Here is a 14,334-nt window from a genome sequence, read left to right as displayed (position 1 = left end):
ACAGTAACACTAGACACCACAGTACAGTAAACACCCGTGAACATGAAGAAATTTTTTTTAAATGATGCTATGCTGATTGATACAGTAAATATTAAATATTATTTTTTTAATTTTTATAATCTGTGATCACCGTGAGTTTGACTCTATAGGATCATGGAAAAAAAAAATTTGGATAGAAATGAAAGAAGATGTCGATGACTTGATCTTGTTATTTATTTATTTTATCTTCTACTTATAAATTATAGCTTAATTTAATTTTCTTTGCAGATTATCAAAATGGCTTCTGTTGAGGGAAGTATGCCATCCATGGATGATTCAAGTAATACTTCATCCACTCAAATAACTGGAGTTAGAGGTAAAAGTGATCCTGCATGGAATCATTGTAGAGAAGCTCCTGAACTTAGTGGTAATACCAAAAGGATGAAGTTGGCATGCTTGTATTGTGGAAATTCATTTGCTGGTGGTGGGATCAATCACTTCAAACAACATCTTACAGGAGTAAAAGGAGAAGTAGAACCATGTCGCAAGGTGCCGGCGGATATTCGCCATCAAATGATACAAAATATTCAAGCTATTAGTGAGAAGAAGAAAAGAACAAAGGAAATGGATGAAGATTACAATCCCTTTAGTGCAAGGCATAAGGAACATGAGGAACAGGTATATTATAGGCAATTACGTGAAGATGATGACATACAAAAAATTTCTCCCTCATCAAACAAGTCTATGGGTAATACAAGAGGTAAAAATATAGAAGGTGAAAAAGAAAAATAACTAGGAACAATTAGAAATTATTTCATGCCAAGAACAACTCCTGGTGCTCAACCAACTATAAAAAGCTTGTTGCAAAACAAAGAAGCAGTTGAAAGGTGTGATCTTGCAGTGGCAAAATGGATGATAGATGCATGTATGCCATTTAATGCTGTCAACTCTAAGTATTATCAGTGCATGATAGATGCCATAGCTAGTATGGGGCCTGGTTACAAAGCTTCAAATTTTTATTCTGTTCGTGGTTATTTGTTAACCAAGAATGTTGATGACATGAAAAAGTATGTTGAAAGCTTTCGTGTCACATGAAAGAAAACAGGATGCACAATCATGGCTGATGGATGGACAGATCAGTGTAGAAAAATTTTGATTAATTTTTTAGTTTATTATCTTAGAGGGACCATATTTTTGAAAAGCGTGGATGCTTCAGATACCTCAAAGACAGCTGATATGTTGTACAAGTTGTTCAAAAAAATTATCATGTCCGTTGGTTTTGAAAATGTGGTTCATGTAGTGACTGATAATGCTGCAAACTATGTTGCTGCCCGTAAAAAGTTGGAGCAAGACTTTCCTACACTCTTTTGGTCACCTTGTGCTGCTCATTGTCTTAATCTCATCATGCAAGACATTGGCAAGTTAGTTTCAGTGAAGAACACCGTAGCCCATACTGCAGGTATCACAAAATATATTTATAATCATTGTTATCCTTTATATTTGATGAAAAAATTTACTGATGGAAAGGAGATAATTCGTCCGACACCTACACATTTTGCTATCAATTTTATTGCTTTACAAAGCATATTGGGCCACAAAGATGCATTAAGAGCAATGGTGACTTATAGAGAGTGGACAACTTCAGCTTATGCTAAGGATAGTAAAGGAAAAAAGCTCGTCGATGACGTGCTTAATTCTCTTTTTTGGAATGAATGTGCAACCATTGTTAAACTAACAGAGCCTTTAATTCAAGTTTTGAGGATTGTTGACAGTGATGATAGACCTTTAATGGGTTACTTGTATCATGCTATGCATCAAGCTAGAGATGAAATAATCAAGAGATTTAGAAGGAGAAAGATTGTAGTTGAACCTTATTGAGAATAGTTGATTCTCGATGGGATTTGCAATTACACCAAAATCTTCATGCAGCTGGGTTTTGGTTAAATCCCTGTTTTCAATATGACTCAGAACTTATGGATAAACATCTTCGTAGTGTTTTTGGACTCTTAGATGTCATAGAGAGATATTCATTTGGTAATCCAACCTTGCAGGGGAACTTAACTAATGAGATGATGTTATTTAGAAATGCAGAAAATGACTTTGGACGCTCATCGGCTATAAATGATCGAAGTCACTTGGCTCCAGGTAAGCTTGTTCCTTAGTTATGTTCTTATGCTTTCATTAGTTTCATTGATATAAAATTTTTTCAATTACATTCTATTTTAACAAATACAATATTTTGTATCTAGATGAATGGTGGGTCACCTATGAAAGTTGTGCACCTAATTTGCAAAAGTTAGCTATTCGTATTTTAAGCCAAACTTGTAGTGCGTCCGGGTGCGAGAGAAATTGGAGCATCTTCGAACATATTTATTCTAAAAAGAGAAATAGGTTAGAGCATCAAAGGCTTAATGATCTAGTATTTGTGCACTATAATTTGAGACTACAACAAAGGTAATTTTATTATGAATGATATCCAATTGCTTGTATTTATTTCTTGTTATTTAATTTTCAAACTAACAAATATTAAATATAGATTTTATTTCAAGGGTCGCAACTATGATCCTATTGACTTTGAATTGTTTGGTGATAATGATGCGTGGATATTAGTCGATGAGCCATCGGAGTTAACTAGTGAGGAATTAGAAACTTTTCATCGTGAATTGGCATCATGTTCTATTCAAGAAAATAATAATAATGGTGAGCGAATTATTTTATTATATAGTTTATGAATAAAATATTATTATAATTTTATTACATATGATTTTTTTTTTTAACTTTTTGTTAAATTTGTGATTTTGTAGATATATTGAACTTGAAAGATTTGGATGGTGATGATGGAGAAAATGATGGAAATGATGCGAATAGGAGAGAAGATGGAGGAGATGAGAACATTACAACTCAAGAAGATGTTTTTGCAAATATTGACATAAACTTCAGTCCATTAGCTTGAATTTTTATGTTGTGTACTTGTTTATTACTTTTAACTTTTTTTTTAAAAGATATTGAAGTGAAATGTCGTACATTATTATGTACTTATTTGTTAAAACTTTTCATTTTGCTAGCAGATGTGGATGGTTATATTTTAAACTACTAGTTATTATGCATTTATAACTTTATGCCATTAAATCTTTATATTCATCAATATTTTAGTCTAATTATTTGTATTTATAGGATTACAGTTTTGTTTCATTTGTATTTTGATACTTGTAGCATTGGAATATATATTATCAGGACTATTATTGTATTTCTGGATATAAATAGGTTATTAAATTTTGGATTTTATAGTTTGTGCATTGACCCACCGGTTCAACCGTTGACCCGACGGTTGGACCGCTGACCCACTAACCCGGTGCCTTATCCGGGTCAAGGCCCGGGCCAGGTTTAATAACTTTGCTCGATATTGATATTTGTAGTATTTTTTGTCTCCGTAATTATGGTCATCAACTTCAAATCCAAAAATATCTTCCAAAAATTTTATCATTTTTTTCATCTATATTTTCTTCTGATTTAATCCGCACCCTCCCTATTTGTTCCCATATCATTATACGCTCAAATAGATCATCCTCATATTTCTCACCTGATTCAAGAGCAATCTAAATATAGACTTTGAGAAAATCAGAATGCTGCAATTCGAAACTATACTGTGGTGCCATAAGCCCTAATTTTATCATGATTTCTTGTAGTATGATCTTTGAAAAAATTTTAATTAAGTTCAATTTTGCAATTACAATAAATATGAAATCAATATCAAAATAATATATTATACCTTATTTTATCAAAATTAAATAAACTATGAATAATAATTAAAAAGCATACATTATTAAATTTAATCAAATCCTATATGTATGCATGTGTGCATGTATGTATATGTATGTATGAATGTATATCCAAATGCTTAATACAAAACCAAGTGAAATATAAAAAAGAAGAAGAAAAGGAACTGACTGTTATAACATATTATCTAAAAAATTTATTATATAATATATTATTCAATAAAATATTTATTATATAAAATATTATCTAAAAATTTTTAATATTTAATATTATTATATTTATTCATTATTTATTTATTATAAATATTTAAATTTTAAAAATAAATTGAAATGAAATTAGTTTTCATATAATATTTCTATAGGAGCTTTTGCATAATAAAGGAGCACATAGAACATCCATACACAACGACCGCATAGATGGTCTATATGCCCATTAATTTCAATACCCACCCACCTTCTCTCTCTCTCCAAAACTTTCCACCGCTTCACCACCACCCCATCCCTCCCCCCTCCCAGCCACTCCCAGCGGTCGCTCACCTCCCAATCTCTTACCCACCACCGTTTGTCCCCTCTGTGTTGCTTCTCCTCCTGCCCTCACCTCCGACACTTCTCCCGACCCCACCCCCTCTTCCTCTCCCGAAGCTTCCATCGCTTCAAACCCTACCCCTCCTCCTAACCCCCCCTCCCCGATGGCCACTCACATCCCGATCTCTCACCTGCCCCTGTTTACCCCCTCTCCATTGCTCACCTCTACTGCTCCTCCCCACCCCACCCCCCTCTCTCTCTCCAGAAGCTTCCGCCGATCCAAAGCCCAACTCCTACTTCCCAACCATCCCGACAGCCACTCGCATCTCGATCTCTCACCCACCGCCATTCATCCCCTCTACGTCGCTTATCCTCCCACCCTCACCTCTGGCGCTCCTCCGCACCTCCACTATCGATTGGAGCCCCTCGCTATGCACTGATTCCAACGATCGAGAACTTGCACTAAAGGTGCTGAACTCCACGATCGTGGATCCATCCCTCACTATGTCATTGAGGAAGGTCGCCATCCGCAAGTTACGTCAGTGCTAGCTCGCCATGATCGATACTATTTTTTCTCCTATTCCTTTTTCTCATCCGCTGATCCATCCCCCAAACCCTTTTTTTTTCTTCTTACCTTTTTTCTCCATCCTTCTCCCAGCCCTCACCTCGTCCTCCCTACACCTGCAACCCCAACCCGATCCATCCCCCCAAACCTTTTTTTTCTTTCTTTCATTTTTCCTTACTTCTTCCTCTCCCAGCCCTCACCTCACCGATCCCTCACTTCTTCCTCTTCCTTTTTTCATCCTTACTTTCCCTATCTCTATTCTCTACCAGGCTCCTCCGTCGCCACTCTCATCTCCAAAACCCCAACCATAGCCCTAGCTGAAGCCCCAATGCTAACCCTAATCCTTCCAAAACCACATCCCCATCTAAACCCTAACCCTAATTTGGATCCTGTGCATCTCCCCTCGCCATTCTCATCTACAAAATCCTAAATCTCAGCCCTAACCTAAAGCCCAATGTCGACCCCATCTCTCCCAACCACCATCCCCATCTGAACCCTAACCCTAATTTGGGCCCTACTCATCCCAACCCTAACCGTCAGACGTCTCGATCCCTCCCTCCGAAATCCTAACACCACTTGCAACCTAAACCCTAACCCATCACCATCGCTACCCTCTTTGACCAAATCCTAATCCTTCCCCACATCGGCTATCAAGCCACCAACCGCCACCCTGATTCTACTATCCTAGACCCTCGCCGCACGTCACCCTCAACACCCTTCGATGTTCCCTCTATACCGACTAGATCCTAACCCAAACCCTAACTCAGGCACCTTGATGCCGATGCATATTGGGATCTAGCCCTAACTGTAAGCCCAGACCGAACCCTCAACCCTAACCCTCAGCCCATAGTGAACCCTATCCAAAAAATCTGGCTCAACCCAACCATCATCCCAAATCAACCTACTTGATGCCAATTATGTGTAGGAACAAACCCGACCCTGAGCCTAGATCAGACCCTATCAAAAAATATAGGCTGATCCAACCACCAATCTAACCCCAAGCCACCTATCCTGACCCCAATCAGGATTCTAACCCTGACTCTAAATATTTTAATCCCAATCCAATCAATCCAATAACTAATAAACCATCACCTAATAGCCCAATAACCCAATAAATCATGATCTAATAGCCCAAATCCATGGGGAAAATTGGGTTCTTCGGATCGAACCCATTTTTCAAATTCACCATATCTGTCTGGACCCATTCAGTCGGTCTGCTCGAACTTGTGATCCAATCTTGGGGGAAAAAGGGACTGGGGGGGCTGAAGTCTAGCAACTGTCCCGACCCCTGCCAGGCTTTCCTTAGTGTCACTATGGATGCCTAGTAAAGCACCATCCATGGTGATTTCTGGAAATTGGAGGTTGCCGCAGGCAGCAACCTTTCAAACTCGAGATCAACAGTGATTTTTACAACCACATTGATCATGATAACCCTTTATCAGATGATGTGGCAAGGAAACAGGAAGGCTGCCAAATGATGCAGCAACCCCGCCTTGCTCTGATGGTAAAAGAAAAATGAGGCACTCCTTGCTCTGGAAGAGGAAGGCTGCCACAGCAACCCCCAATTGCTCTGATGGTATTTTTTTAAAAAAAAAAACTTATCGAATCCTCCTTTCTTCCTCAGATGATGCTGTAAGGGGTTCGGATAGCTACAGCACACCTATAGCAACCATCCTAATTAGTTTGATGAGATTGTAGAATGTGAGAATATAGATCTATTGTACCTTAAAAAAAAACTCACCACTGAAAATCTTCCTCCATATATAGTTGCCTTCTGTCATCTAGAGGAGATGATATATATAAATCCTCTCTGTCTTCCTCTACTGACCAGTCCCCTCTATCATCTCTCTCCATGATTCTCTATAACTCTCCATTAAAGTTACCATCACCCTGTCAAATCGTTCTATTATTCTTTCTAACCATCTATTATCTAACAGTCTGGATCCACAATTCATATGGAATCACCAGAAGATCATGTCTCCTTTTTAAACTACTCTCTGTGGCCTAGCAAATGAGTCCTGCCATCATGTAAGTAGATTCAAATATGTGATTGTAATGTAATTTTTTTTTAATATATCAGTCATTAATTGGATCAGACGGCATACTCCCTTCTTCGGCAGCCAACGTTATTAATATGAATTTGTTGGAGTCAGACGGCAGACAGGATCAGCAAGTTGCCTTGCCACCAGCATGCGAATTTGACTATTTTTTTTTATCATTTTATTTTCATTGTGTGATATTTTAAATATTATCATCGTTCTCTGTTTTAGGCTTATTTATTGTTTCACATTTTAAATATTATCATCAGACGGCAGGTAGAACTGGCAATTTACCTCTACCACCCGTACATGAATTTGACTATTTTTTTATTAATGTTATCCTCATTCCCTATTTTGGGATCATTTTTTGTTTGATATTTTAAATATTATCTCCAAGCAATAGTAGCTGTCATTTTAAATGCAGGACAAAAAAATCATTAGATAGTTGACACGTGGTAGATGGGTGAGACAATACGTGAAATACTGGATGCAGCGACACTTGTCGTACTGAGAAAATACTGACTTCTCTTTTAATGTATTATATAGATATATCAAAATTGTATCAAAATAAACAGTAAAACATTTTAAGCATTTGCACTTGCATCTTCTTTATCTTCCCTCGTCGAAATTTATCATCACAGACGATGATCTGCTGTTCACCGGCCTATAAATATTTCTCTCACCCATTCCATCTTCTAAGTGGGATTAATACCACAATAAATAAAATTTCATCTCTCTTGCCACTTGACCGGATTAAAACCACACGACACAGCTCTAAATTAGTCGTCAGTTTCCATTCCAAATTCAAAATATATAAAAAATGATGAGTTCCAACCACCATCCTCTCAGAGCCAACTCCTTATACTCCTCACCCTGCTATTATATTTATTGACGCGTGTCCAGATTGGAGGTGGGGTCTAAGAAAACGGATCAGAAAAGAGGACCCATGTGCGAGGCCTCATCCACATCATCCGCGTGCCTCATCGTACGCTATCGTCCTCCCTTCTTCGACGTGAATCCTTCCCCAGATCTCCTCCTACCACCGCCATGGTTGTTGCTGCCCTCGTCCCCCACATCTCTATCCTCTCTTCCTCAGCTCTTCTCTGCCCACCATCATGTCCGCCGTCTCCAAAGAGCTCATCGCCGGGCCCCTACTCCCCTCGCCTCCCGCATTTCTCTCCTCTCGCTCTCCTCCGCCGCGCTGCCATGTCCTCCAACGCCATGTTCTCAAAACCTCAAGGGACCAACTTACACCGCCACAACTTGCACCCATATGCTTGAGAAAAAAACCCAACCGGAACCTGAGAAACCCCTCCGATCTCCCTCAGGTGCTCTCCTTCCCCACAGATCTCCCGTATTTCTCTCCTCGACGGTGGTGGCGTTGGAGGCCGTGTGAGGTCTGCGGCGCTGACGCGGTTGGAGCCGATCCCCATCGCCCCGGCAAGACCGTGTGTGAGATGTCGTGGCCGCCGCCCAGACTATCTCTGTTATAATCCGGCCCAACTGGGCCCAAAACCAGCTCACAAAGCCCACTAAACCCATTAAACAAAAAAAAAAAAAAAAAGAAAAACAGAGCAGGAAGACTCCCGATCGGAGTCTTCCTCTTCTCCGATCAAGAATCGGAGTCCTAGGGCCATTGAAAGACCCTAGGACGAGCTCTATAAGAACCCTTCCCCTCTCCTCTATGGGTAGACCCTTCAGTCGCCGCCGATTGCCGGAGATTTTTCTCCGATTTTCTCGTTTGAAGCCGCGACCCCTCGACCTGTGCTCGCCGCGATTTCTCGTCGGAAACCTCACCGAAGTCGAAGGTAAGCCCCGGCCCTCCTTCTTCTCTTCCTTCCCCTCCTTCCCATGGCTTCGTGCACCCTCGCCGGCCGTCGGGTTCGTCGGAAAATCCACAAAAAGCCAAGATCATGTTTTGCTCTGTTCGGCCGAGCCATCTCCCTTCCTTTTCCGGCCACCAGCGCCGCCGTCCATGGCGCCGCACCCCTAGGTTTGGACCCCCACCCCTCTACCTATCTTCTCCGAAGGTCATGGCCGCCGGTGATCGGCCAATGACCGGAGAAAATTCAAGGAAAGGAGCGATCCCCTGTTTTTCCATTTTTTTCTAACTTCCCACTGGCCGAACCTCGCCGCCGGCCATCTCCGGCTCCATCGCCGTCAGTCGCCGCTGCCGGACCACCGGTCGTGCCGCCACAGCCCGCCGGACCACGGGCAACGTCCCTCTAGTCCTCCTCTATTCCGGCGTGGGAAGAACCAGGAAAAAAAAAAAAAGAGAAGAAAAGAAGAAAAAGAAGAAAAAGAAAAAGAAGAAAAAGAAAAGAGAAAGAAGGAAAAAGAAAAGAAAAAGAAAAGGGAAAAGGAAAAAGAAAAATTGAAATTGATGAGAGAGAGAGTTTCTCTCTCTTCACTTCAGTCTGAACCCTGACTTTCTCTCTCTAGAATTAAACTTTCTCTCTCTACTTTCTCTCTCTAGAATTTTCTCTCTAGATTATTTCTCTCTCCTAAGATTTCTAGAATTTTGAGAAGAATGACGATGAATTTAAATGATCCTCGTGATGGATTTTTGATCCGTGATCGTCGGACGGTACACCGACATCCACTTTGATCAGATCAAGTATTTTTAGATTTTATTTCTCATGATCTTATTGAATTGTCCACATGATAATCTTAGCATGATTTGATCTGATCGATCGAATTTGTTGAATCATATTGTCTGAAGAATTCAAGATGAGTTTTCTCTCTCTAGAATTTTCTCTCTCTAAAATATTCTCTCTTGATTGATTCTCTCTCTAAAAAAAAAAGTTAGTAAATGAAGAAATTTCTTTTAATAAGTCTGATCTGATTCTAATGAAGAACCCTGATCCATGATTGTCAGACAATGTACTGGCACCCACTCTAATCAGACCATGAATCTTTAGATTTGATCATTCATGATTTCCGATCTAGCCATGACTTGATTTGATCACATTGATTTCACCAATCGAGATATTGGACCCATCGTAATGTTGGATTGTGTCACCTGATCAATTCGAATTGTACCTCATGAATTCTCTCTCCTCTGATTTTCTCTCTCCACTTGATTTTATGAAATCGATGAAGAAACCTTGGTCCTATCACTTCAAATCCGATTTGATCTGATAGTCAAACTTTGGATCGTTTAGGTCCTAATTAGATTTTGATTAGATGAAATTAGATGATCGGACCCAATCTAAACCGTTGAAATATAGAACTCGTATTCTTTCTAATTATTCAAATTGATTCTGTATAGGATTGTGGATGTTTGATCATGGGATATCGCGATATGATCTACGAACAGAATTTTTGGAAGAAAATTTATAGAATTTTATGGATTTATTAGAATGCGTTCGAGGTAAGTAATGTTTCACCTTTTCTAGATTCATCGGCAAATTATAGTGTATTCTTCTGACATGATTTGTGAAACGATGCATGAATGGGATGAATGGTATTTTTGTTATGAAAATATCTTATTTGAAATGTTATGATGAAGCATGATTGAATATATTGATTTCATGATGCATTATATTGATTGATTTCGATACTACATGATTATATGTTTTAATTATCGAAATTAGAATATGAAACATGATTTATGAAGAATTATGATATAAGAAACAATAAGAATTGACAATCTGACTGTGTTGAGGACCCCGCCAACGGGGGCATATACGTTGGCAATTGACTGTCCTGAGGGTTTACGTCGCCAGTAAGACCAGTGACATGTCGCCAGATAGACCAGCGACAAAACCGTCAGTTAGACCAGCGGTTCCAAAGGACTTGGCTGTCAGATGATTCACAGCCCACCGCAAGCAGATACGCGGTATTATGATCCTGCCACAGGGATAATGTGGTCATAGCTCATGGTTGACGAAAAGAAATTGAAGAACAAAAGAAATTGAAATCCCGAAAGAAACTTGAAATTTCGAAAAAGAAATGAATTTGGCATGAATTATATTGCATAATTGAAATTGATTTCGAATTGATGAACTCTATATGCTTATTTTCTATAAATGATTATTTACTTATATGCCTGATGAAATCTGTTGAGAAGTGATCGTTGCTTACTGGGCTGTCTAGCTCATTACCTCTTATTTTACTGTTTTTACAGATGTTGAGGAATTAAGACGATACAAGATATGAATAGAGGAGTGATCAGAAGCAGAATCTTCGTACTTTTATTTTAGGTTGGAAGGCTTATTGAATTTGATGCAAAGCCTTTGAATTATTGTTGAATTTATTGAGATATTAAAAAAAAAAAAATTTTAGGTCGTTATGTTTTAGATTTAAATTATTGAATAATTATTCCGCTGTTGTTTTAGGATTAGCATGATAAGATGCCTTGCATGCTTATGGGAAGAGTTTTCTATGAGTATGCGGCGGTTGTCATGACCCTCGATTCAAAATCTCGGGTCGGGGGCGTGACAATCTCCCTCGACCCCAACCTCCTGCTCTTCTCCCTCACTGCCGTCTCTGCCGTCTCCTGCCTCTCCGATCCCTCCGCCTCCCAACACCACCGGCGTACCTCATGTGCTCGCCTGCGTCCTCCTCCTCACGATGCTCGTCCAGCCGGTGCCCTTCCGCTTCTCCCAAAACACCACGCGGCTCCTGCAGCTCTTTTCAGACGGCCACGTGTGACATGGGGATGCACCAATGCGAAAGGTTCGTTTTAATATATACACTAATATTTTATCCTGCGCATTGAACGCAGATTATAAAATCACATAAATTATTATTTAAAAAATAAAAAATTATAATAATAATAATATACATTTAATATATGGAAGGTTGAGATTTGTTAAGAGTTTAATAAAATTTCAAATAAAAATAAAAATGAAGAAGTACTTTCAATATCATAATTAATAACATAATATTTATATCGTTCTATATTGATGTGGCATAATGGAGGTTGATATTGCGTCAGCGGCATAAAGATGTCAGAATTTTTTGCTTATGTGGATAGACTAAATTGGTAATATAGTTTCTCTCACTTTTTGCTTTCGTATATATATTAGACTAGCACTCGACCCCATATTACGAAGTTTGATTAATAATAATAATAATAATAATAATAATAATAATAATAATTTCTTATGCTGATTTTTTTCTTAAAATATTTTATTTTATTAATTTATTTATAGAATATACATTTAAAAATAATTAAAAAAATAAAAAAATATATTTTATACATAATGTGGACTATAAGCTATTTATAAGATATTTTATTTTTTTAAATTTAGGATTTTTCAATCTTATTTATTTTTCAAACCTTCATTTTTTTTAGACAATATGCATTATTTTTAATTTAAATTTTTTTTTAATATTTTTATATATTCTTATTGAAAAGTTGAAAAAATGCTCGAACTTAACTGATTTATATTGAACTCATTCAGATTTGCATCAGTCCATTCTTATTTTTAAAATTTTTTTGAAGCAAATAGATACAATTTAATTTTTATTTTTGAAAACATACTCTAAAAATACTAAGGCTCTTAAGTTCCATTTACGGGTAGATGCAACAATAAAGGTATAGATATAAAATCTAGTAAAATTTAAAACATAATACTTTTGGCCAAAAAAAAAAAAGATGAGTTATTATTGCAAATCCAATAATTAATCTTTTTTCAATTGATTTTTTTTTAATTTTTTTTTGACTATATTGCATCAAAATCTTAAAATTTTTCTAGCATGCTTAGTTTTATAAATGATCAAATTGATCACTTGAAATTAATTAATTAAAATTTTAAAAATTCTTACTCGTGATGCTGCTCATATTGAATATCTTTGCCAACAAATCTAATCGTACCAATCCCCACAAATGCATGTTAGCTCTACTTTTTACCTGTGTTTGTACAACAAAGTGTCCCTCCAATCTTAAAAAGAGGTAATGATCTTGTGACCCATGGTGACATCGCGTACCTTTCTTTGCAGCATGTGGCACATAAAAAGTACATAGAAACTAAAGCACCAAGGGGGACATGCAATTTCCAGCAGTATGATACCCATCCCCTAACCAAATTCATTATCCACATCGGGGCATTTGGCAACAATACCTTTCGCACTGCAAAGTCCGGGCCATTGATTGTTACCAAAATCAGTACTCATTTGGCCTGCTACCAGAATAAATAAAGATACAACCCAAACCTTTCAAATAACCCTGTCAATTAGACTTGCTCCCACGTTTCCTTTGCTTTCGACTGTAGTAATAATGATGTATTACAGCTTTAATGACAACGGCTTTAATTTCAAATTCTAACGGAGCCTTGCCCGCTGCATCTGGTGCTGCTTTCGATTGCGCTCCTCTTTACCCTCTTCTTCATCCCCCCCTTCTCTCGTTCCATCAAAGGCTCAAGAGATCAAGAAAGGAGGAGAAGGACCGCATCTACAAACTCAAGGTCCCAAGTCCAACAAAAGAGAAGCAGAAGAAACTCCCCAAAGCCAACAGCTAAAGAAGCTTAGGAATGGCGGGTTTTGTGGGAGTTTTGGTCTCCGATCCCTGGCTCCAGAACCAGTTCACCCAGGTGGAACTCTTCTCCCTCAAATCCCAGGTAACCAATGACCCAACTACCCTACTTTCTTCATCTCCTTCGATCTTCACTTTTTTTATGGAGCTGATCCTTTTATCTGTCACCGATCGCAGTTCCTGTCGATAAGAGATCACGGATGCTCCGCCAGTGGCCTGAAGCTCCGACGCAATGTCGGAGCTCAAGATCGGCGGCGATGGCCTCAGCAAGGCAGAGCGAGCCTCCTTTCTCCAAGAATCCTTCCCCAACCTCGACGATAGTGTTGACTTCGAGCTCTTCCTCCGGCATTGACATGTGGGAACAAAGCCGCAGGCACGCATTCCAGCTCGAGAGTAGCTTACTATTATTTGATGATAGGGGCTGGTTTAGAACAATGTCCAGCACGCATTCCACCTTTTTCATCTCCGCCCCCCCACGCCCTCGCCGCCTTCGCCAGCCGCCGCCCCATATGCTCGACAAAAAAACCCAATAGCAACCTAAAAAACCCTCCCATCTCCTTCGAGATGTCTCCTTCCCATGGATCTCCGAAAAATAAAATAAAATAAAATAAAAAAAAGATATGAGAAAAAAAATGATCAATCATTATGATAAAAAATCTTACCTCGACTTTCAGTTGGTACGATAAGGGAAATCTCCGACTATCAATCGGTTAAACCGACACATAGTTGGAGATTCTTGATCAATTTCTATTCAACACCAAGTCAACCATGATGACTGCTGATTAATCGGTATTTCAGAATAATCAACCGACATCCAGTCAAAATATTATATATACCGACATACAATCGGTACATCGAGATTACCGACATACAATTGGTGCGCTCGGACTACCGACATAAAGTCGATATATCAGAAACTGCCAGTGCAGAAAGTACATAACGGCTACATATCATGATCATCAGAGGGCC

At 38.7% G+C, this 14,334-nt stretch overlaps 1 protein-coding gene across 1 annotated transcript; it reads left to right on the top strand.

The window, feature by feature from the left end:
- The first annotated feature begins 276 nt into the window (after positions 1 to 276).
- LOC109505405 (uncharacterized) lies at positions 277 to 2,932 on the top strand. The gene is made up of 5 exons (XM_073245201.1): positions 277 to 657; positions 943 to 1,046; positions 1,161 to 1,438; positions 1,948 to 2,124; positions 2,784 to 2,932. The coding sequence occupies exons 1-5, from the start codon at positions 277 to 279 to the stop codon at positions 2,930 to 2,932; spliced, it is 1,089 nt and encodes a 362-aa protein (XP_073101302.1).
- Positions 2,933 to 14,334: the final 11,402 nt, after the last annotated feature.

This window comes from Elaeis guineensis, chromosome 10 (genome assembly GCF_000442705.2).
Source record: "Elaeis guineensis isolate ETL-2024a chromosome 10, EG11, whole genome shotgun sequence".
In the NCBI taxonomy this organism is placed as follows: Eukaryota; Viridiplantae; Streptophyta; class Magnoliopsida; order Arecales; family Arecaceae; genus Elaeis; species Elaeis guineensis.
The sequence above is the reverse complement of the archived record's forward strand: the minus strand, read 5'-3'. Positions and strand labels throughout refer to the sequence as shown.